General features: G+C 43.5%; 1 protein-coding gene across 11 annotated transcripts in view; it reads right to left on the bottom strand.

Annotated features, from left to right (window-relative positions):
- Positions 1-25,973, bottom strand: part of Cfap61 (cilia and flagella associated protein 61) — a 278,920-nt gene that overhangs the window by 222,137 nt on the left and 30,810 nt on the right. For all 11 annotated transcript variants that reach the window (XM_008762285.4, XM_063285006.1, XM_008762286.3 and 8 more), the window contains 2 exons: positions 14,006-14,138; positions 3,814-3,973 (listed from right to left, as the gene is read on the bottom strand). In XM_008762285.4, coding sequence (XP_008760507.2) covers positions 3,814-3,973; positions 14,006-14,138 — 293 coding nt within the window. The remainder of the gene's footprint in view (positions 1-3,813; positions 3,974-14,005; positions 14,139-25,973) is intronic.

The following is a 25,973-nucleotide window of genomic DNA, read 5'->3' as shown; positions in this document are numbered from 1 at the left end:
ATCTGTCTCTTCCAAGGCTTCCACCTTTCCTCTTTCTAAACAGGATCTCTCTGAATGAACCTAAATCTCGTTGATTTGGCGAGATTTGCTGGCCAAGGGGCCTCAGCAATCTGTCTGTCTCTGCCTCCAACCAGCTCTGAAGTGACAGGATTCATTTAATAATTTTTTTTTAAATTGCATTCAAGCTAGCAATTCAGACAGCAGTTTTTAAAACCAAATGTCTGAGCACAATCCAACACAAAGATGGACTAATTTGATACGGACAGACAGAAGAATCGTGGTAGAAAAAGATTAAAAGTTTCTGTGAGAGTGGAGAATTGTGTGTACAGAAAAGACACTGAAATTCATAACACTCTCTCGAAGCACACCTTAGCATGGCGTGCTGTGCTCTGATGATTGAGCAGGGTAAAGTGTCCATGTTGTATGTTCTGAATCCAGGCTACAGTGAAGTCAGAGGATGTGACGCAGGTGAGCAGCACCAGGAATATCCTGCATTCACTGCAGAAATTGATTCTGGATTGATTTTTGGTCACTATGTATGGAAAAACTTTTGATTGCTGCCAAATTTCTTGTAACTCCTCCATTCAGATCCCACTGGGGTTTGGACCCACAGCTTAAGACGCTGTGAGCAAAGAAACAGGTGATGTTGGACTGAGAGTGTATCTCAGAGGAAGACTATTGGCCTCCCATGCATAAGGCCATGAATGTGACACCTAATTCCACAAAGAAAAGAAAACAAGTCCCCCCCCCATCCAGGTTGTCAGTTTGCACAGTTGCAGCGGGGTTAGTTAGGTAAGAGGCTGGACTGGGCTTTTGAGACAGTTCCTGACGAGATTTATAAACCCTGAACACGCTGGGCAGAATGAAATGGTGAGAGCTTTACCTGCCTTACCTCTTTAGCATCAAGCTATAAGGAAAAAATGAGATAATGCATATGAAAATGAAAATCCTTTAATATGATAGCTTTTTATTGTCATCTTGACACAACCTAGAGTCACCTGGGAAAAGGGATCCTCAATTGAGTAATTTCTCAGATCTGACCAGCCTTTGGCCATGTTTATAAGAGATTGTTCTGATTGATGATTGACTTGGGAGAGGCCAGTTCACAACGGGTGGCACCATCCCTAAGAAAGTGAGTCTTTGCTCCATAAGAAAGCTATCTGAGCAAAAGCTAGAGAACAAGCTGATAAGTGACATTCCTTTAAGGTTTCTGCTTTAATGAAGAGCCTTGGGCGCCTGCCCTAACTTCCCTCAGTACTGGATCATGACCTGGAAGTGTAAGGCCCCCAGGTAGCTTTTGGTTAGAGTGTTTTATCAGAACATCAGAGAAGCAACTGGGACAAACACCAGACAAAATACAAAATATAAAATATGAGGAGGTACAGTGTGATGTGTGCTCTTTTAAATTACAAGTTTTAGTTTCGTTTTTTTTTTTGTTTTGTTTTGTTTTTGAGAAACTGTATTTTCTTTGACTTGAGACTTCGGTCAGAAAAACAAAACAAAACAAAAAAGACCTAAGAGGTCGACGCTCATTTCCCATCTTCTGTGGAGCCTCCTCTGTTGATGTAATGAAAAGGCAGCCGTGCAATTTGCTGAGGGCTCTGCTTGGAAGTAATGAGCTGCTGAGGGCCTGTGACTCCATCCCCCACCCCACCCCCATTATCTCAAAGCTACAATGGAAGCGCTCCGTGACAATTTCATAAAGAATCGTCTTCGTGTCAGTGAACAGAAAACTAATTTTCAAAATAAACACCCCGTGATGAGTAACAATTCCCCTTCTTCCTTTGCTTGCCGCTGGTCCTAGAGAAGATGTTTTTAAGAAATAGGTTGAAGAGGGTAATGAGAAGCCAGTGCCTGGCCTTCCTGACTCTGTAGGCTATTGCCTGGCAGAGACATAATAGGTAATGTGTCGTTTCAGGCTGAGTTCTGCTTAACTTTGACCCTCCTTCTCTCCCAAGGCAAAAACTTTCCATTTGTTCTATATAAAGAATACCAGTAGCATCAGGAGGTCTCAGCCTCAGGAGGTGGCTATACCCTTCCAATCTGTTTGTGTTGTGTTTTGTTTTTTCCATGTTTGTCACTGAGTCTAGTGCATTGCAAGTCTAATATTTACGCCTCCTAAGCATCCCTTGGGTTGGGTACCATTTTTATCTCCTTTATGAGAACATTGAACCACAGCACAGCTCCCGTTTGGTGCCACCTTCAAAGTAGAACTCAAGCACTGAAAGGCAATGACTGCGACAACTTCTAGTTCAGGGTCGTCTCATGGTATTTAAATGTTCCTTCCCTGAGAGCCTGGGCAAGCCACCCTTCACCATGAAACAGTAATGACCTCAAGTCTCAATGTCGGAAAGGAAGCTGCCACCAGTACGAAAGGGAAGTACCTTCCCATGGTTCATGGTTCTCTGTGAGGAGTGTGCAGTCAGGACAGTCTGCATCCACCGGTCTAGTGTTGGCTTTTCCCACTGAGGGAGAAGCGTGGCTGAAGTGACACCTACAATTGACCAGAATACCAAGTCCTGTGCCACCAACCACACCACACCTCTCCCACTTTTGAACGACCTTACTAAAACCCTTCATGTTAGAGAAAGTAGTTCAATTTAAAAAAATAAAATCCTGGTCTTACCTCCAAGAGTAGATGAATGGCCAGTCATAAATACTGGCCACTAACTACTAGTTATTAACATTTACTGCTCACTAAATTCATTCAAGACTCAGACACCAATTAAAGCATTTTGCATGTTTTATCTGAGTGAAAATTCACAACCGGTGTCTGGGTCCCTTCACATGGGGAACCCGAATTGGAGAAGTAAATTAACATACCTAAACTCACCTGCCCATTGGTATCCATTTGCCATAAGAACCTACTCACCCATGAAGCTACCAGGGTGCCTAATAATCAACGTCTGTGATGATCTCATCTCTCTTGATTAAACACTGGCACAGACAATATTTCAAAATTCAGTCTATGGCTCTAAGGTTAAGAGTGTGTGCTGCTTTTTGCACAAGGACCTGAGTTCAGTTTCCTGCTGAACTGGAATGTGTTGGTTCAAAAGGATATGGTTTATCTCCAGGGAATCTGACAACCCCTAGTCCTCCATGGTTGTGAATATGCACACATGTACACACACACACACACACACACACACACACACACACACACACGTACCCTATACCCACACAGACACAAACACATAAATTTTTTTAATTAAAAATTGATGGTTTTGTTTGGTTGGTTGGTTGGTCTTTTTGAGATAGGGTTTCTCTGTGTAGCCCTGGCTGTCCTGAAATTCACTCTGTAGACCAAGCTGGCTTCAAACTCAGAGATCCACCTGCCTCTGCCTCCCAAGTGTTAGAACTAAAGTTGGGGGGCAGTACTGCCTAGTCACTTTTTTTAAAATCTATTTTATATGTATTTTGCCACCATGTATGTATGTACGTACGTACATGTGGCATGTTATTTCATATAGCTAGGAATCAGCCATACAAGTTTAAAATGACCATTTGCAATAGACTCCTACTACAGAAGGTATGGAAAAAATCAAAAATGCTAGCAATTACCTCACTATAACTTACCTAACGACGACCATTCTATAAGCAAACATTCTAAATTTGGGAACCTTTAGCTTTAAACCATGTCTAATTCCAGCTGTGCAGGTTTGTTTCCGGACACATAGATTCCACCAAAATCTGAATAACCATGTGAAGTACTCCACAGGAGGGACTAGGGGGAGAGTTTTAGCAGATAAATAGCACAGCTGTGCATAAGACATGTATGGACTTTCCTTATTCATCCTGGGATAGCTACTATACCTTCGCTTTCTTCAAGACTTGGTTCTTTTGGTGGTTCCAGAAGATCGTCAGGATGTGGGAAGCAGAATCCATGGAAAGGGCCCAGGTCAAAGCATTCGTGTAGCAGGGGCAAGTTCACACTGGCGCACACGCTCATGAACCCAACAGCCTTGCCTTCCACCTGGAACACGGGAACACAGCCGCCTATGAGACTTCAGGTGATAACCACTGTGAAACACAGCATGTGGCTCACTGGTAGCTCGGGGAACACTCCGAGTTATTTAAGGGAGGAAGGCTAAGTAGTTCTGATATCTGGTACCATGCACGAAATATACAACATTGTCAAAGGCATGTCCAACAAGTGACCACTGTGGATGATCTTAAGAGTTGGGAAGTAACTTAGGGGAGTGGTCATCTATATCTCTTGAATTCGCTTATTGAGCACTTGATTGGCCTGAGGGGAAGAGAAGCAAAGAAAGGTTGTTTGGTGGGAGACAGCGCAATGAAATCTGGCCTGATCTACAGACAAAAAAACCTCAGCACACTGAGACATCAGCACCAGGTACTAAAACTCATGCAACGCTCGCCGTGATTTTAATATATGATTTTTGACATTTAAAAAAAAGGTTTTTTTGAATGAAGCTCAAGAAGAAGGATGACCAAAGTGTAGATGCTTCAGTCCTTCTTAGAAGGGGGAACAAAAATATTCATAGGAGGAAATATGGAGACAAAGTTTGGAGCAGAGAATGAAGGAAAGGCCATCCAGAGCCTGCTCCACCTGGGGATCCAGCCCATATACATACAGTCACCAAACCCAGATAATATTGCTGATGCCAAGAAGTACATGCTGACAGGTGCCTGATATAGCTGTCTCCTGAGAGGCTCTGCCAGAGCCTGACAAATACAGAGGCAGATGCTCACAGCCAACCACTAAACTGAGAATGGGGTCCCCATTGGAGTTGTTAGAGAAAGGATTGAAGGAGCTGAAGAGGTTTGCAAACCCATAACAACAACAATACCAACCAACCAGAGCTCCCAGGGACTAAACCACTACCCAAAGATTACACATGGACAGACCCATGACCCCAGCTGCATATGTAGCAGAGGATGAGCCTTGTTGGGCACCAATGGGAGGAGAAGCCCTTGGTCCTGCCATGGTTGGACCCCCCAGTATAGGGGAATGTTAGGGTGGGGAGATGGGAAGGGTTGAGTAGTTGGGTGGGGAATACCCTCATAGAAGAAGGGGGAAGGGGCATGGGATAGGGGGGATTATGGACGGGAAACCGGGAAAGGGGATAACATTTGAAATGTAAATAAAAAATATCCAATTAAAAAAAGATTTATTTACTTATTTAATGTATATGACCTATATATACATCTATTACCTATATGCCTGAAGAGGGTATCAGATCCCATTACAGATGGTTGTGAGCCACCATGTGGTTGCTGGGAATTGAACTCGGGACTTCTGGAAGAACAGCCAGTGAGTGCCCTTAACTGATGAGCCATCTCTCCAGCCCAGATTTGACATGTTTGATGAGGAACGCAGGCTCCCAGGAAGCTGAGTGAGTGAGTGAATGACACAGCCATTCTAATCAGGAAGTGGGCTTACCAGCACTGTGCATCACTCATTCCCAAGCAGTTAGTGCCTTCACACAAATGGTGGATGCTTTAACATTCTGAAGCAGGGAAGCAAACGGCAATGGTGTTCGGATGGTGTGGGAAAAGATGGTCTTTGTCCAAGGCACCTTTGTGTGCTTAGAAAACGAATGGGAGATGGTCTTTACTTTCAAACAGTCTTTTTACAAATGAATTCTCCTTGCATATCCTCTCCTTTCCCGGACCCCTCCCCAAAAGATACTTGCTATAAAAGGCTGATTTACACAGCTGTTTTATAAAGCCATTGACACTTTAATGAAAGTCCAAAATAAACATTTTAATTTTTTCCCCAAATAACAAGTAATTGTTTGTCGTGTTTGTACTCCTGAACAAAGGCTGTGTAGCTGCAGTTGTCTGGCTTCTCTATAATTTCAGGCCCAAGACTCAGCAGACGCTGATTAACCAATCCATCTACCATATGTGCAGAAAGAGACGGCCAGCCTCACTCCCGGCAGGGAAAATTGGCATCCATCTTGGTTCACATGGAGATGTCCTTCTAATCTACAGCCGTGCTGGCGCAGCGAAACTTGCATGGCCTGAAATACCTTTTGCTGGCTTCATGGCGAGCTGCATGTGCATGATAAGAATGTATTATTTATAAGACCGCTGTTAGTAATGAGCTATTACACTAATGGCTCATTGTGTTGGGGATTTGATTTCAAATGGCATGGATCGCACACTCTGATGAAAATGAGAGAAACATGTTTTGCCATTAGGAACAAAGATTTCGCATCTTCCAGTTCCACAACCTGTTATATCCCCATCTTTCGGGGAGGGTTGTAACAACTTACAAAAGCCCACAATCGGGGACCAGCAGCAGAGCAAGGACGGACGGTGGACAAGTCTGTTCCATTCCTTGGCTTCTTTCAAATGACTGCCTTGAGGTAGACTGTTCTGAAATAACCATTTGTGGGGCAGCCCTGGGCATGTTGCTGTGCACGTCACTTCACAGTGTGCGAAGGCACTGGCTGCTGTTATCGTTCAGCGGACAGAGTTTTCTCTTGCCATCCAAGTCTTCTCACACTGGCAAACTAAACTGGTGGTTTTTCTCTTCTTATCTGTCCTGTGAGTCTTCATGATGACACAGAGAAAGTTTAGGTCACTGGAAAACCATCCATGAGCTTGCCTTGTCTTCGCAAAGAGGCCTAACTCACCAATACGTGTGCGCATTAGCATTTATAACTCCACCGCCAAAGCCCCACAGTCAGGCATCCCTTTCGGGTGACCATATTTCACAATGAGGGTTTTTGTCCTCGATGTGACCGTTACTGGCTTTGAGCCCTTCTCTTGGTGCCAAGGGCATGGATAACCTGGCAGGCTCTCTCCTGCCTGCAGGTCAGTGGTGCTTTCTCGGACCACTGCTGCCCGCGTCCTGGATGATGCCAAAACAGACGCTCTGCCCATCTGTCTCTGGGAGCCGCCTTGGCCTCCAACTGCCCTTCCTTGAAATCTCAGCTTGAAGTAAACACCAGATGTCAAAGTACAGTTATGACAAGGAACCTGCAGCAAAGTCACAGCTCAAACCTCGTCCAAAGTAGCAAACAGAACAAAGAAAGTCCTCAGAGCCAACAATCCTTTAACAAGTCAACGATCTTCCTAACTCAAACCATGCTCTCAGGAATTCTACATGAGCAGCCTGAAACCGTCCTGCACTTGGTTGGGAAGAGGCACATCTGATATACTTTGTCCTCCCACCTCTGGTCCGTAGTGGTGGCTGTCCCGATGCATGGTATAGGTTGGCAAATGCTGACTCAGTATTGGGAAGCAAGGCACAGATGTGTAGTGCTTGCCAACGGTACAATACTGTCGTCATGGTACTTTCAAGCTGCCAACCGAGGTCATCAAATGGGAAGTAGGGAAGAAATAATGTGGGGCATGCTATTAAATATTGAATACTATGCCCACTAGATAAGACAAAAAAATACCCAAGAGCTACATAACACTGAAAGGAATCCAATTACAGCCTTTAAACATTATTTACTATAATTCTTTACACTGTAATTTTATACAAGTGGCCTTTTTTGTTTGGTTTGGGAGACAGGGTCACATGTAGTCTATAGACTGGCCTTGAACTGGCTATGTAGCCGTGGGTGACCTTGAACTTCTGATCCTCCCGTCTTTGCCTCCCAAGTGCTAGGATTACAGATGTGTGCCACCACGCTGGGTTTATTTTGCAGGAACTGTATCCACTGACCTATATCCCCAGCCTTTATGAGGTTTTAATGATAGCTACGTTTAGCAAGAGCTTGCAAAGTTCCTGAGGATTTCCCAACTAGCTCTCTCAAGGTAAACCAAGTTGGTTCCAACATACCTTTGCTTAGGGTCCCCTAAAGAGACATATTCAGAAAGGTAGGTTGGAGGTGTGCTAAAGTAGAAATTTCTGGTTTCTTTAACAACTTGGTTATGTCACATGATGCTTTCCGCACACTGTCATGTGAGAGGACGCATGATATTTAGAAAGAATGTATAAATGGAACTGCACAATGAGAGGTACTATGCTTAGCTGCACTGTGCTACGCTTAGCTGGTCTTTGCTGGTCTTCATTGATCTTCACTTCATAGAGAAAAATGTACCAAAGAACTTCTAGTGGTATTCCAGCGGATTCTGGCCACTTCCATTGACTCATGTCATTTCGGAGGAGGCCATTTCTCCTGGATTGTACCACTACTACTAATTCATGTTTGCTGTTTGCTATTGAACTGGACTGCTGATATCCTGACAACCAAGAGTGGAATCACCCCCAAGGAACTACTTCTAAACAGGTCCACAATACCCTTTCCCTATTAACCTTCTTTTTCGCTACCTCTGGTTGGTGGGTTAGAAGGACGGTTGAAGCCTTTAAAAATCCTAAAGTATGTTTTGAAAAATAATCTAAGCCCACCGTGTGCATGGAGGGTACAACCAGTATTTAAGTTCACCCCCAAAAATGCTTCAGACACAAGACGTGGCTCTGCTCACAGTGATCTCCACCCAGGCTCCTGTACCCAGGTCCTAACTCTGCCCTTGCCCTTGATTGAAATCTGTAATCTCCTCTCAATGGAACATAAAGGTTCTGGCTTCTGAGGCAGTGCAGGCTTCAGAGGAGACTGGGCTAGACTTCTTCGCCTCCTTAGGGACTCCGACCTCACAGGGTCAGCACCGCCATTTCTAACCCGCAGCTTTGTTTACCTTCATGTTCACACATGGGAAGTTCAAGAAATAGACCAAGGAAAAGGACAAGGCAGAGCTCACTATAGCTGCTGAAGATCACTTCCTCAACTGATCTGGGACGACACTAACATCCTAAATTCTGACCCTTCCTTTCGTCATTAGCCTAGAGCTGACAGAGAAAGCAAGTCTTTGATGGACCAGTAAAAATTTTAAATATATTTATACAATTTAAGTTAAAATCTCCAGTGTGATTTCTCAGATCCTAGTTTTTAGAGCCAGCAGCTCTCATCTTCAGGAATACATACCCATAGTGTCTCACTTCATTCCTACCCTCCCCAGCGTATTTAACTGCTGAGTGGGTGAGGAGAGCCAGCAACCAGACCACATACCAGAATCATGTGGGGACCCTTAAACATTTAATGATTCAGCACACCCATGCTCTGAACTACTTGGTAAACTGAGCCAGGAGAATGGCTTATGTCCGGGAGTTGGAGTCCAGCTTGAGCAATGATGCTGCTCTGTTTGTGAACTTAGCCTTTAATGACTGAACCATCTCTCCAACCCCAGAGTCTATTTCATATAAGATATAACTCACTTACGAAAGCAAACAAACAAAACACTGGGTCCCTCCCTCAAAAAGTGGATTTGATTGGCCCAGGATTTTGATATAATTCATTTACTACAAGTTAACTTTTTGCAAATATACAATTCAATGTCTTTTAGTATATAATAAAATTGTATAACCATTATATAATTCCATATTTTATTCACCCCCCCAGTCATATCCCCTAACTTCTTTCTCTCTATACAAGACTTGCCTAGTCTGGGCTTTTAGAAATGTTATTATACAATATGCAGTCTCTGTGCCTGACTTCTTTCCAGAATGTTTTCAAGTGTGACCACTCTATTCCCTTTTATTTCCTAGCAATATTCCACTATCAGTATTCTATATTTGTTCAGCCATTCATTAACAGATATACAATTGGGCTGTTTTCATCTGTGGGATATTTTAAATAATACCACCATAGATATTTGTGTGAAAGCCTGGGTGGAAATGTATTCCCTTCTTAGCTCTTCACTTGTTAGCCAGGGTCCCTCCTTTTGGCTTGGATAGGTCCAGAAACTAAGTATTTGGGTTTCCACAAATAAAGTAACTTCTTTCTATAGATTCTCCGTCCCCCCTCCCTGGACCCCACTTACCTGACACTCTTTACTTTATCAGTCCCTGATTACTCCAGCAAAATAGCCAAAAAATTCCTCAAAAAGAGGAATTTTTCAATATCTTTCCCACTACTTCCAATTCTGAACCCTAAAAGAAGGGACCCCCTGTACTCTACCATGGACCTGAACTCTACTCTGGGCCCTTGCCATGCTGCTGTCTGTCTGCCTATGACAGTAATAACTCTTCAAATAAACAAACAAACAAACAAACTCCTGTCACCTCCATATGTCCTTAAATTCCAAACCAAAGCTTTCACTATTTACTATTGTTATTGTTACTGTCAGTGTTGTTATAATTGGTATTTTCATTGTGACCACCGTTCTACTAGGGGTGAAAATTATCTCACTGCAGTTTTTGTTGTTGTATTTTGTTTTGTTTTTGAAACAAAATAGCCTGCCTATTTTGGCTTTGTACTTGGGATCCTCCTGTGTCCGTCTTCTGGGTAACAAGGATTACAGATGTGCACCAACATGACTGGGTTCGCTGTGCTTTTGAATTACATTCCCCAAATGCCTAATGAAACTAATACCTTAAGGTACCGGAGGACTTCTTTGCATGTACCTGCACCAACTGACGATTTCTGTATCTTTTCCTGGAAGGGTGTCAACCAAATCCTTTGCCCACATCTAATTTAGAGTATTGGCCTCTTCATCACTATAAGAAGGTGATGGTGACGTGAAGTTGGCAGAGTCTGAATGCCTCCCAGGAGAGTCTCCTAGTCACCAAGTCTGTGGAGCCTGATGAGGAAGCAAGCCTCAAACTGCTCCTCTTATTACAGAGAATATTTGATTTCAAGTTTCAAGAAAAGTAATATTCTTTAAGACACCTCACAAGTTTCATCAAATAAGAAATGAGCATATGAAGAATGAATCCCTAAAAATATCACCCAGAAGCGAAATTGCAAATTCCAATCTTTTAATGCTTTTCAATCCACTGGCACAGAAATCTCTTTTTAAGATCAAATTCAAATATCCATTTGAAGATAAAATAAAACATAATTATGATTCTAATAATGAACAGGATGGGTGGGGGATCCAAGGGCTTTATTCAATTCCCATTTGCTAATTATTATTTTTAAAGAGGTTTTAATTTTTTAATTTACTATAGTAGAGTAGTGTGTGTGTGTGAGATGAGACACATTTGCCAAGATGCACACATAGAGCTCAAAGAGCATCTCCTATGGGGGAGATGGTTCTCCTTCAATCTTTTCATGACTTCCCAGGGTTAAATTCAGATCACTGGACTTACAGATCAAGTGATCTTATCCTCCAAGCCATCTCACCAGCCCGGGTGTCATATTATATGTAAATATCAAGCCCAAAACTTCATTCAGGCTTTTCCCCATTATTTCTCCTCCTGGCTACCAGCCCTCACTATGGAAGTTGAGCTGTGCAGTTATAGTAGGTAAAGATGCACCCTAGATGTGAATGATACCACCCCAGGGCCAACAGGAAGGTTCTCCAATTCCTTAATATAAAACTCGAATCCCTCATGCAGCAACATCACCCTGCAACTTAGAGAAAAGCAGGCTCCTGCTTCCCCCTGCCAGAACTACTAGGTCAGGAATGCCTGAGTGAGGCCCAGCTCACCAGGGCTTCCTCAGACCCAGGGGCACTTCCCAGCAAGCCCAAGTGTGAGGACCATTGCTTCCAGACTCCATCCTCCTGCTACCTTGTGTATGAAAAGACCCCACCCTTGTGGTCCCATCTTGTCACCAGACACTCCGTAAAACATCTGTCCCTGTTCATTCTCTGCTGCTGGGATGAAACACTGACCAAAAGCAACTTGTGGGAGGAAAGATAAATGGTTGATTTGGCTGATAGGTTATAGCCCATCAGGGAGTGGAGCTGAGCCAGGAAGTGAGGCAAATACCATGGAGGAATGCTGCTCACTGGATTGTCTTCTTTCTAATCTTGCTTTTTAGAGAACCCAGGACCACCTGGAATGGGACCTCTCCCATAAATCACCAATCAAGAAAATGCACCAACAGACATGCCCACAGCCAGTCTGATGAAGACAATTCCTCAATTCCGGTTTGTGTCAAGTTTATAAAACAAACAAACAAACAAACAAACAAATCAGTATAGTCTCTAATGTACCAAAGTCCCAACTAAAGTCAATTTCTCCCTACGGTCAAGCAGACCCCATGAATTACAGTTTCAACTCTTAAGAATACTGAAGTGTCAAGTTCAGCGACACAAAGTAGCAGGTGACTCTGCTGTGTTTCAGGATGGCCGGTTTTCGCAGATTCAACATCAAGGAACAACCTCTATGCATTTAGTCCCCAGCTATCAGAATCCTACCAGGCAAATCAGGGAAGGAAGGGCCTCCTCTGGTAGGCAGGAAGCCAAGGTGTGCAGATAAGGGAGGTGTGCCTGTGTGAACATCTCCAGAGTGAGTAGACAATGAAGAGGTGGTTATAACACTCTTGAGTGTCTTATACTAGCAACCTGGGGCCTCCGGTTGAGCTGAACACACTAAGGCCAGCTAGCTTAGTCACCTCACACCTCCATCTCTTGAGGAATGTGGTCCTTGGTATTTCCCAGTTCCAAATCAAAAAAGAAAAAGAAATGTGGGGTCCCTCTTTTGGTCCCCAAAGACCAAAGTAAGAGTAGGGCTGCTACTCTCTCTTCCTTAAAACTCCAAGTGTTATGTACATGTTTTTAATTTTTGCATTTGTCATTAATTCAACTAAATTCAATCATATATAACATGGATCATGGACAAATACAAATTGAGAGTCTCTCTCTCTCTCTCTCTCTCTCTCTCTCTCTCTCTCTCTCTCTCTCTCAGAACTCTCCTGCACTGGTGGAAGATGTTACTATTTGGGAAAAGTAATGAAGGGTTAGGGAGCTGTTTCCAATTTAAGTTCTAAAGAGACAGGACACCGAATGCAACAAATGGCCTGGGCTTTTCCACACAAGACACTGTCGAGACTGTCAGTGAAACCTGACTGAGGTCTGCAGATGAGACACTGGGATTGCTAAACTTTGACTACTATACTGTAGTTACAAGCTTTGTAGGGATAACACTTATGTATATGGCATGACTTGGGCATTACACCTACAACTTACTTTCACATGCTTCTAAATAAATATATAAATGTGTCCATGGACGGATGGAGACAGAGGATGGGGGGGGATGACAGACAGACAGACAGACAGACAGGCAGACAGACATTAGAGAAAGTAATCAAGAGAATGATAAAATAAGGAAAAACCTCTAGTATCTAGGGAATTTATACCTGTATGTTTTCTGTGAGTGTGAAATTACATCAAAACAATTTCAACAAAGTAAAATAAAATCACTTTCCAAGTCAAACAAAATCTTCCTGGCAGCAGAACACTGATATCTAAACTCTGCTCTCTTGATACTGTGGGATGTCCAGAAATCTCCCATATTCATCTCTGTGGGATGCTTTCCCCAATCTCTATTCAGTATTTTGAGAGACAAGTAAAGAGTCCACAGTAGTCTGGTCACTCTGGATGACCTCACTAAGGGTTAACTCTGGGAAGGATACAGAATCTGTCCTGGCATCACCTAGAAGGGTATGCAGGAGGGCAGGGTATCTAGTCATACTCTGAACCCTGAGACTGTGTCCTGGAATACCTCTTTAGTTGTGGTGTGGCTCTGCCCTAGAACACAGCTCTAATCAGAGTGCTGCAGGAGATTTGATCATACTGTGAGACTGTGGACTGGGGAAAAAAAAAAAAACCTTTCTTGGTGTGGTGTGGCTTAGCCCTAGCATACACTTCTAATCCAAGAGTTTTCTGTTTACTGTAAACAAAATTAAATAAAGTCAACCACGGGTCAAGAGGTCAACAAACAACCAGTTGACAGGGAATGAACATAGGAAAAAAACCATAGAGAGTGAGAGGAAGTCAGGATGGATAGAGATGGACAGGAAGTAGAAAGGAAGGACATTCGGCTGGAAGGGTTACTGGCTTTTTCCTTCCGGGAAGTCCATTGAGGATGAAGGTTAGCTGGGTGCCTTCTCTGCCTCTCTGAGCTAGCAGGCTTTCACTCTAGCATCTGGCTCCTGAGTCTTCATTTGGTAAAATCAGGAATTTTGTTTTAAGAACAGCTGGGCACATCGGCTTCACGGGGACTCAGCACGCCAGGACATCCTAGTTCATTCCTCTCATTTCTCTTACTATGTCCCGAGGAAGACCCGTCACCAACCTCACACACCACAGCATGATTGTCTTCATCTTGGGCCTCGATTAGTTCGGCCAAGAAGTATTCGCCGTAAATTTCCTTCAGAGTGCTGTCATAGTGCATAAATATTGGCATCAGATCATCATGGTCTTCTACCCTGTATAACAGAAAGCCTTCAGTTTAAGGTTTGTTCCATCCACGGCATCCCTTCAACAGAGCACCTACCATGATCCACCCATTCTAAGTGTCAAAGATACGGCAACATCTCATGGAATGAGCTGACTCGAACTGTCATAAGCAAAAGGATAACGTACTTTAATAGCTTCAAATATCTCAAATGACACTATGTTCCTTGGGATCAGTGTGACAAGTGATGAGGAGGTAAGGAAGGGGGTTGTGTGGGCAGAGGGGTCAGCAAGGCTGGAGAACGGGAGGCTGGGCAGCATCTGCCAGGAACCAAAGGACAGTTAGAACAACAGTTTGAGAATGTGTTCTAAGGATCAGTAGTTCTAGGACATTATTCCACAGTCCCTCTCCTTCTTAATTTTTTAAACATTCAGTGTGTGTGTGTGTGTGTGTGTGTGTGTGTGTGTGTGTGTGTGTGTGCAGGTCACAGCACACATGTACACACAGGTCAGAAGACAGCTTGCAGGAGCCGGTCTTTCCATCATACGGGCTCCAGAGTTAGAACTCGGGTCATTAGGCTTGGCAGTGTGTGTGCCTTTGACTGCTGAACCATCGCACAGGCCCTACACGCCCTTCTGTGATAGCTCCACACTTCCCATGGGAGAGCAGTGCTGTGGAGGGAATGAAGGCCTGCTCACCATTCTGCAGACAAGTGACCTTGACTTCCATTCTTGGGACATTTTACAGTGAATTACCTTGACCCTACTTAAGGAAGCAGGAACTAGGTCTACTGTCACACAGTGATGTGATCTTGGATTCCATCCCTTCTTTTCAATATACTTTTGAGGGCATTTAGTGTTGTATTTTACCTGTCTACGATCCTCTAATACGATGTCCCTGATACTAAAAAAAAAAAATTCCAACTTCACGTTATTCCCCCCAGTGTGTTCTGACTTAACTATAGATCTTTATTTTCTCTGTGCTTTTCATTTATTACTCTGTCATCTCCACCAACCCATTTTTTTATTTCTGTGCCTTTTATTCTTTTCTAGTGATTAATCTGTCTGATTTTTTTTATTAACTTGAGTATTTCTTATTTACATTTCGAGTGTTATTCCCTTTCCCGGTTTACGGGCAAACATCCCCCTAACCCCTCCCCCTCCCCTTCCTTATGGGTGTTCCCCTCCCCATCCTCCCCCCATTGCCGCCCTCCCCCCAACAATCACGTTCACTGGGGGTTCAGTCTTAGCAGGACCCAGGGCTTCCCCTTCCACTGGTGCTCTTACTAGGATATTCATTGCTACCTATGAGGTCAGAGTCCAGGGTCAGTCCATGTATAGTCTTTAGGTAGTGGCTTAGTCCCTGGAAGCTCTGGTTGCTTGGCATTGTTGTTCATATGGGGTCTCGAGCCCCTTCAAGCTCTTCCAGTTCTTTCTCTGATTCCTTCAACGGGGGTCCTATTCTCAATTCAGTGGTTTGCTGCTGGCATTCGCCTCTGTATTTGCTGTATTCTGGCTGTGTCTCTCAGGAGAGATCTACATCCGGCTCCTGTCGGTCTGCACTTCTTTGCTTCATCCATCTTGTCTAATTGGATGGCTGTATATGTATGGGCCACATGTGGGGCAGGCTCTGAATGGGTGTTCCTTCTGTCTCTGTTTTAATCTTTGCCTCTCTATTCCCTGCCAAGGGTATTCTTGTTCCCCTTTTAAAGAAGGAGTGAAGCATTCACATTTTGATCATCCGTCTTGAGTTTCATGTGTTCTGTGCATCTAGGGTAATTCAAGCATTTGGGCTAATAGCCACTTTTCAGTGAGTGCATACCATGTATGTCTTTCTGTGACTGGGTTACCTCACTCAGGATGATGTTTTCCAGTTCCAACCATTTGCCTACGAATTTCATAAAGTCGTTGTTTTTGATAGCTGAGTAATATTCCATTGTGTAGATGTACCACATTTTCTGTATCCATTCCTCTGTTGAAGGGCATCTGGGTTCTTTCCAGCTTCTGGCTATTATAAATAAGGCTGCGATGAACATAGTGGAGCACGTGTCTTTTTAACATCTATTGTGTTCTCTTTGAGGCTCATACTAGCCCCATCTACTGAGGGATCCAGCTGTGTCTAAGGCTCAGGGCTTTACTCCATCTTCTCTGCTGCTCTGCTGTGCTACTGGAAGCCACAGGAGGCGGGCAGTGCCTCTCCTGTTCAGATGGAGGAAAGCGGTGATACCAGGGATGACGAGGTCGCTTGCCTGAGACCACAAGGCTTCAGTAGCACCTGGAGACAAGCTTGGGCTGACAAAAGCCCACCTTCCCCAGCTCCAAAGCTCACGATGCCCTTCAAAATGGCATTCTTTGTGGGACCTTTTTTGAAAGCCAGTAGCAAAATGCAATAACACTTGAGAGATGTGTCCTTGGCTCAGTGACCAAAGTTCGTCATCCAACCAGATGGGTCACAACTCCTCCTAGCCTCGCTACAACCACCCTCCAGTCATAGCTGACTTCCCCAAATTTGAAGTCAGAAGGAAATCTTCATCCAGACCCCAGGATGAAACTTTTGCCTCTAGCAACACAGACTCAATTGCTGGAATAATTTATTCAGGCATATACATACATAAACTCATATATACATGCACACACACACATATTCCAAGTACCTTGATGAAACTAATATATATATATTTTTTAAAGACAGCATAAAAGACAGATGGACTACGGATATGAATGGGTCACTTGCCTGGTATGTACCATCCCCATCACCACCTGGGCTACAAAGCAATACTCTCTCAAAACAAAACACCAGTTGAGTGTGGTGGTGTACACTTTTCATATCAGCGCTTGGGAGGTAAAGGTCAGCCTGTGAGTTCAAGGTCAGCCTGGCCTACATAGTGAGATCCAGGTCAGCCTGGAATACACAGTGAGACCCTGACTCAAAAACAAAAAAACAAAAAAACAAAACAAAAACAAAAAAAAAACCCAAAAAACAAAAAACAAAAAAACAAACACCAAGTCAAATCTCAGAGCTAAGAAGAGACCTATACCAAACACTAAACAGTCAAGCACCAAAGGGAAAGGCATGTGTAATATCTAGAAGATGAACCCTGGTCAACATAACTTGCAGATTCCCATGAAGAGCTGCCACTGAGGATGTAACTCATCACAAAACAAAACAAAACAGTGAGCAAAAAGCCTGTTCTAGGCATTCTCCTGGGATGTCACAATTACATAATAAAGGCTCTGGGAAGCACTATGATAAAGAACACTTAACCTGCTTATGCATTTCTCCAAACTGGCCCACCATACCCTTGATTCCCTAAACTTCCCTCTCCTCCCTGTGGAAGAGGAGATACTGATAATGGCAAAAGGCTGCACTGCTCATTCTCCAGGGGACGCCCATCGTTATCCAAGGTATGGCTAGCCGACAACACTCTGAGAGGCTGGAAGGCAGTGGCTCCTATCTCAGCAGCCAAACTCTTCTTATATTTTACTATCATCCTGGCTCTTACGTCATGGCCACTGGCAGTCTCATTCCCTCCCACCAGAGCATCACAGTGGGATTCCCAGGTTTGAGGCTCGAACGGGGAGCCAAAAGCAAACGCCAACTGTGCGTTTAGAGTAAGGCTGAATGTCAGATGCTACCCTTGACCTTGCCCCCATATTTCTGAGTTTATAGGATCACTTTGAGAAATACCAGTGGTCATCTTGGCCAGATGTAGTGAAGCCCTGCCACAAATCCATCCAAGGCTTGTTAGGTACTCTTTTGAAAAGACAAGAGAGGAAAAAATACAGCGTAGTGCCCAAAGCATGGGCGGGAAAGCCCAAGGTGGGCTGGACACTGAATCTGCCACTGGCGACTCTGCTAAAGATGCAGGACTTTCTCTGAACCACAGCCACTATACCACACGAAGATGTTTGAGTATGTACCATACTGTAATTATTATGCAGATAAGAAGAACCAGTAAGAACCACTGGAGAACATCCACAGTCAGTAGGCAGAGAAGAGGTTTGTTGGTTTTTTCTTTAGTTCTAAAGGCTGAATCACCGCCCTGGTACCCCACTGGCAGGTATAACCAATGCCGCTCCACCAGTGATCTTACAGCTCTGCTTCCCTCATCTCCGGCATTCACTTAACAATGCTTGCGAGCTCCTCATTCTTTCTGGGTGAGTACAGGGTCCTTGCCTCCACTGCATCAACCATCTCAACCATGCGTGAGCTGCTAAATGCATTGGTCTTAGAAAGCCTCCCTGCCCTTTCCAAAGTCCAGTGTCTTTCAAGGCTACCTCTATCACTCACCCTCCATCAACACTTCCTTCAGGCTCCTCTTCCAAAAAAACCAACATTGGGGTCATCACTGGATATACAGTGTCTAGTTATTATAGTATTGCTGTATTTTGAGCACAAGTTTTGGGAACACAGGATTCTAGGACAGTTCTGAATCATGGTGCAGCAGGGACAGGTCCAGGTCCTTACTCTATGCTGACCTTCCCAAGAGACCCCACTGACAGCTCTGAGGGGAAGTGGTTACTAGTCCCAGGGGTTTCCTCTGAAAATCTGAACCTAGAGTACTACACTGATGGCCCCCATAACTCTTCTACCTCGCCTTCTGCTGCTCCCGGCACCATGGCAGCCTCTTGGCCTGTGAGAGGCCTCCCACCCTCAGCAGAAAAGAACCTAGAACACTCTATTCACTTCCCTCTTAACCTGCAAAAAAAAAGGCTCCTCTCCACAAGAGGTTTTTTTCTGTATAAAGAATCCTTGATGATACTGTTCAGAAAAATAATACTCTAAAAAAAGAAAATAGCCTCTAATTCTTTTACCAAAAGTCAAGGTTGTACCAATGCATATTAATGTATGTCATTTTACATGACTGGAAAAACAATTTAATATTCTAGTCATTTTTAAGTGGTATGGTGGTTTGAATGAGAATGGACCCATAGATTCATGTATTTGAATGCTTAGTCATCAGGAGTGGCACTATTTGAGCAGGATTAGGAGGTGTGGCCTTTTTGGAGTAGATGTGTCACTGGGGATTTGGAAGTTGGAAACTGGCATGGAGGAGCAGCTGAGAGAACAGGAGGCAGACGTTAAGATTCCTCTCTGCACATTTACAGGTTGTTAAGAACATTCTTTTTGAAGTCCCACACCCGCGGATCCCGGCCCGCAGCAGCTCTCTGCTCCCAAACCCCGTGGGAGAGAGACCTCACCGCCTGATCAGGTGGGCACTCCTGAGGCTGCAGAGCGGAGGAGACCACCAACACTGCCCACCCCTGCCCACATCCCTGGCCCAAGAGGCAACTGTATAAGGCCTCTGGGTTCCCGTAGGGGAGGGCCCAGGGGCGGCAGGACCCCTGCGCCTGAGACACCGTCGTAACCTGAAGGAAACAGACTGGATAAACAGTTCTCTGCACCCAAATCCCGTGGGAGGGAGAGCTAAACCTTCAGAGAGGCGGACACGCCTGGGAAACCAGAAGAGACTGCACTCTGTGCACATCCAGACGCCAGAGGAAGACACCAAGCGCCATCTGGAACCCTGGTGCACGGAGGCTCCTGGAAAGAGCGGCGCAGATCTTCCCGGTTGCTGACGCCGCGGAGAGGACTTGGGCAGTACCCCACGAGCAAACTTGAGCCTTGGAACCGCAGGTAGGACCAACTTTTCCCCTGCAAGAAGCCTGCCTGGAGAACTCGGGACACGCAGAGGCAAAATTCCTCTAGGACCGGGCACTTCCTGTGTTTACCGGAAGTCCCACACCCGCGGATCCCGGACCGCAGCAGCTCTCTGCTCCCAAACCCCGTGGGAGAGAGACCTCACCGCCTGATCAGGTGGGCACTCCTGAGGCTGCAGAGCGGAGGAGACCACCAACACTGCCCACCCCTGCCCACATCCCTGGCCCAAGAGGCAACTGTATAAGGCCTCTGGGTTCCCGTAGGGGAGGGCCCAGGAGCGGCAGGATCCCTGCGCCTGAGACACCGCCGGAACCTGAAGGAAACAGACCGGATAAACAGTTCTCTGCACCCAAATCCCGTGGGAGGGAGAGCTAAACCTTCAGAGAGGCAGACACGCCTGGGAAACCAGAAGAGACTGCACTCTGTGCACATCCAGACGCCAGAGGAAAACACCAAACGTCATCTGGAACCCTGGTGCACGGAGGCTCCCGGAAAGAGCGGCGCAGATCTTCCCGGTTGCTGCCGCCGCAGAGAGGACTTAGGCAGTACCCCACAAGCAAACTTGAGCCTTGGAACCACAGGTAGGACCAACTTTTCCCCTGCAAGAAACCTGCCTGGTGAACTCAAGACACAGGCCCACAGGAACAGCTGAAGACCTGTAGAGAGGAAAAACTACACGCCCGAAAGCAGAACACTCTGTCCCCATAACTGGCTGAAAGAAAACAGGAAAACAGGTCTACAGCACTCCTGACACACAGGCTTATAGGACAGTCTAGCCACGGTCAGAAATAGCAGAACAAAGTAACACTAGAGATAATCTGATGGCGAGAGGCAAGCACAGGAACCCAAGCAACAGAAACCAAGACTACATGGCATCATCGGAGCCCAATTCTCCCACCAAAGCAAACACGGAATATCCAAACACACCAGAAAAGCAAGATCTAGTTTCAAAATCATATTTGATCATGATGCTGGAGGACTTCAAGAAAGACATAAAGAACTCCCTTAGAGAACAAGTAGAAGCCTACAGAGAGGAATCGCAAAAATCCCTGAAAGAATTCCAGGAAAACACAATCAAACAGTTGAAGGAATTAAAAATGGAAATAGAAGCAATCAAGAAAGAACACATGGAAACAACCCTGGACATAGAAAATCAAAAGAAAAGACAAGGAGCTGTAGATACAAGCTTCACCAACAGAATACAAGAGATGGAAGAGAGAATCTCGGGAGCAGAAGATTCCATAGAAATCATTGACTCAACTGTCAAAGATAATGTAAAGCGGAAAAAGCTACTGGTCCAAAACATACAGGAAATCCAGGACTCAATGAGAAGATCAAACCTAAGGATAATAGGTATAGAAGAGAGTGAAGACTCCCAGCTCAAAGGACCAGTAAATATCTTCAACAAAATCATAGTAGAAAACTTCCCTAACCTAAAAAAAGAGATACCCATAGGCATACAAGAAGCCTACAGAACTCCAAATAGATTGGACCAGAAAAGAAACACCTCCCGTCACATAATTGTCAAAACACCAAACGCACAAAATAAAGAAAGAATATTAAAAGCAGTAAGGGAAAAAGGTCAAGTAACATATAAAGGCAGACCTATCAGAATCACACCAGACTTTTCGCCAGAAACTATGAAGGCCAGAAGATCCTGGACTGATGTCATACAGACCCTAAGAGAACACAAATGCCAGCCCAGGTTACTGTATCCTGCAAAACTCTCAATTAACATAGATGGAGAAACCAAGATTTTCCATGACAAAACCAAATTTACACAATATCTTTCTACAAATCCAGCACTACAAAGGATAATAAAGGGTAAAGCCCAACATAAGGAGGCAAGCTATACCCTAGAAGAAGCAAGAAACTAATCGTCTTGGCAACAAAACAAAGAGAATGAAAGCACACAAACATAACCTCACATCCAAATATGAATATAACAGGAAGCAATAATCACTATTCCTTAATATCTCTCAACATCAATGGCCTCAACTCCCCAATAAAAAGACATAGATTAACAAACTGGATACGCAATGAGGACCCTGCATTCTGCTGCCTACAGGAAGCACACCTCAGAGACAAAGACAGACACTACCTCAGAGTGAAAGGCTGGAAAACAACTTTCCAAGCAAATGGTCAGAAGAAGCAAGCTGGAGTAGCCATTCTAATATCAAATAAAATCAATTTTCAATTAAAAGTCATCAAAAAAGATAAGGAAGGACACTTCATATTCATCAAAGGAAAAATCCACCAAGATGAACTCTCAATCCTCATCTTCGATTGGTTTATATACAAGTGTGCAATTTCTAGGCTTGAAAGTAAAATGATGCTATCTGGTGCTGGATAGAGGAGCCTTATTTTTTATTATGGCAGCTTGCTATTTTTGTAACATGGTGATTTGGTTGAACACAATAAAGTACAGTAGTAACTGATCTCCCCCTCTTCCTGGATGAGTGAGGAGATGATTAAATGTTGATGTCAGCACCCATGAGCATATTCAGATGAGCTTCTGCTTCTGTTGAAAAGGATGCTGTGTTTGATTGTGGTCCGAAGCTTTGAAGCACTACTTGGCATCTCCTTCCTTGGAGGTCTCACTGTTTAAACATAACAGATTTGATAGCTTGTTGGTAAGGTGAGGTCCAGCTTGTCTCCACTAGGTCATCTTCATGTGAATCCGGTGGTTATACGGTTTTGTTCTAGGGATATTTCATTTTTTTAATAACGGTTTTAGCTGACATTCATGGAGAGAATGAATCCTTAGAACTGTGCCACTAGTGAAAGGAAATCCTGTCTAGAGTATGTTTCTTTACAAAGCTGTGTCACACCATCCTTTGGGCCCTCTGCTGGAAAAGTAGAATCAAGTCTCAAATAATGCCTTTTAAATTGTATCCTCTAGTATTATAGATGTAGGACAGTACTGTATCATACCTCTGTGGATGTAAAATAGCTTGTACCTGCTTTATGATACGTAGTAGTGACCGTGCTTTATCAGAGCTGTTTTTAATGATGTTGCTCAGAATGTTTTCTTTCCAGATGATGATTGAGAAGCTAATTTAAAAAAAAATGGTGCCAGGTACCACAAGAGTAACAGAACTGTGCTGTTTTCTCGGGTTTTGTTTTTTTACTTTTTTTTTTTTTTAATGGAGTGTGCTGGATGTCTCTACAGTTTTGTTCAGATGACTGCAGAACCTGGAAAAGCTGTTGCTGCTGTTGATGCATAACACACTGCTATTATTGGTCTTTTTATATAAATATAAATATATATATACAGATATATAATTTGAATTTTTTGAAACTTTACCTGTGCTGTCAACTTTCGAAAAAAGTATCCCCGTTTACTGTGTTGAGTTGGCACTGTACAGAAATTAACAGCCATATTGGTCTAGAAATGTTGAACTTAAGTTTTTTCCATTTGTACAGGGGTAACACACTGTATTAAATATGTAAGGTCTTATATACGTGGGTTTGATTAAAAAAACTAATAAAGTATTCTCTAAATTAAAAAAAATAAAAAAAAAGAAAAAAGAAAACAACCGATAATAATAATAATAAATTACTAATATATACAAAAAAAGAACATTCTTTTTTTATTTTTTTATTACTTTTTTTTATTAACCTAAGTATTTCTTATTTACATTTCGAGTGTTATTCCCTTTCCCGGTTTACGGGCAAACATCCCCCTAATCCCTCTCCCTCCCCTTCTTTATGGGTGTTCCCCTCCCCATCCTCCCCCCATTGCCGCCCTCCCCCCAACAATCACGTTCACTGGGGGTTCAGTCTTAGCAGGACCCAGGGCTTCCCCTTCCACTGGTGCTCTTACTAGGCTGTTCATTGCTACCTATGAGGTCAGAGTCCAGGGTCAGTCCATGTATAGTCTTTGGGTAGTGGCTTAGTCCCTGGAAGCTCTGGTTGCTTGGCATTGTTGTTCATATGGGGTCTCGAGCCCCTTCAAGCTCTTCTAGTTCTTTCTCTGATTCCTTCAACGGGGGTCCCGTTCTCAGTTCAGTGGTTTGCTGCTGGCATTCGCCTGTTAAGAACATTCTTAAGGGATGGATGCCTACAGGGCTTTGTATGTCTAGGTGGGCAATTAAATATTATTAATTGGATCAGAGGTTATTGTGTGTTCTTTCATGTGGCGATTTAATTGAATTCAAGAGAGTTTGTGGTAGCTGGAGACATTGGGCCGCCACAGAATTGGGATGTGTATGTCTAGCACGGCGGCAATCTGCCTTGGGAACTAGATGGGTAGAGAGATTGTTGCCAGGCTCAGAGAGTAGCCGTTGGCAATGTGATATGGGATACAGCAAAGCGGGTGAGATGCTTTGCTGACTAAGACTAAGCTATCTACCAGATACCTTGGAGCACTATGGTGCCAGATCTAGTGTGGGATAAAATACAGAACTTTTTTAAATTTTACAGCCACGGGTGGTGAACCAACGTGGGCAAGAATCCACTAGTAAGCCTAAGAGTTGAAAGAAAGTTTTATTTTCTAAGTAAGAGGAGGTCAGCACCATGTTGAGTCACGTGAACCTTAAACAAAGAAGCACAAACAGGCTTGCAGGCTGTAGGTCCCCTGCTGTGATAAGTAGTGGCAGCTCAAAGAGTTAAGAGATTAAAAGCTGTTTTTTAGAAAGTTGTTTAAAAAGTCTTTCAGGATACTCATATTCCTTCTAACGTGGGCTCCACGGGAATTTTGGGTTAAAATCCTAGTTAGACAAGCTGCTTCTTAATGACAGGTTTTATTAGAAGGTGATTAAGTTTGGTTTTAAAAGAAGAAAGTACAGAGATTGCCCGAATCACATGGGGATTTTCACCCATGGTTCGGAACGTAGGGAAAATTAGTCACTGACTCCAAGTAGAGAGTTGTGATAGAAGTCTGTAACACCAGGCAGAGTGAATACAGACATATAGTATAGAAGTTATTAATAAATAAAAATCTAAGGCTTCGAATAGAGAGCATGACAGATTGATATATTTTGGGCTAAAGTCCTGGTTTGATAAGTTGCTTACTTTTTGGTATTAGAATTGATAGAAGGCGTTTGTTTTATGAATTACCCCGCTAAAGGCCATATGACTCGTTGATGCTGGCTAGTGAGGGTGTGTGGTTATTTTTGATATTTACAACAGGAATCTCAGATTCTCTTAACATGGGCTCCATGGGAATGTTGGGTTAATTTCCTGATATGACAGATTAGAACAGCCTATCAGGCTCATTGTTTAACACTATTGTTTAGCTTACTTCCTTTTTAAAATTGTTTAATCTTCATAATGGGTGTGACTTTGAATTTTATGGTTATATTATTCCTCTGGGAGAGTATTAAATACAAGCTTTTCTGGTTACAGACTAAGGAATATGTTGGGAGGAAGGTTTTACCTTTGTGTTTTTAAAATGGGTGATAGGCTCTGGACACTTTCCAGAGTCATATTGATCAGATTTGATAGAGGAAGGCCACCTGAAGAACTAAATTCAAGAGAATTAAACAAAAAGATATATTGATTCTAAACTTTTGCCTTGAGAATTATATTTTCCAGAATGTACCTGCCTGGATTCCTGATCTCAAGGACTTTCAGCTGGGCCCAGTTAAGACAGGCACATCAGGCTACAACATTGCTCCATTTTACCTACCCCACCCCCCAGGGATATCTCAATACCCATCTACAGCTTGAAGAAGTTATAGAAGAGTCATTGCCCCAATTCCCTGAACTTTTAGAGGGCAGAGAGTGGTTATTCTAAGGTTGTTTTTATGAGGAATTTAGAATTGGTCATAATTTAACAGGGAGGAATTAGATAGATTGAGTTGTACAGCCATAATCTCATTTGGTAACTAAGCTAAAATCATATCTTTACTTTGGTATAGAATTTAATTGTTAAAAAAATTTTAAAAGTACGAGGTTTAGAGCCAGTCCTTCTACTGATGCCATTACAAACTTCTGAGTTGATTACACATGTGAGTTAAGGGCCAAATAGCAAATCCATGGCTCTGAGTTTGTTAGAATGCTTTCAAGATAATATATTAAGGTAAGTTAACAGACAACAGTCCAGATTACCTTATATAGATAGATGGTTTTCAAAAATGTCAGAAATCCAGAACATATGAGATTTAAAGTTATTTATCTTTTGTTGAGCATATCTGCTCCTAACAGTTCCCCTTTGTTGGATTTAACAAAGAAATTGAACATCTCTACATTCAGGTGAGGC

Source organism: Rattus norvegicus, chromosome 3 (assembly GCF_036323735.1).
Source record: "Rattus norvegicus strain BN/NHsdMcwi chromosome 3, GRCr8, whole genome shotgun sequence".
In the NCBI taxonomy this organism is placed as follows: Eukaryota; Metazoa; Chordata; class Mammalia; order Rodentia; family Muridae; genus Rattus; species Rattus norvegicus.
Note: the sequence above shows the minus strand (reverse complement) of the source record. Positions and strands in the feature narration are given on the sequence as shown.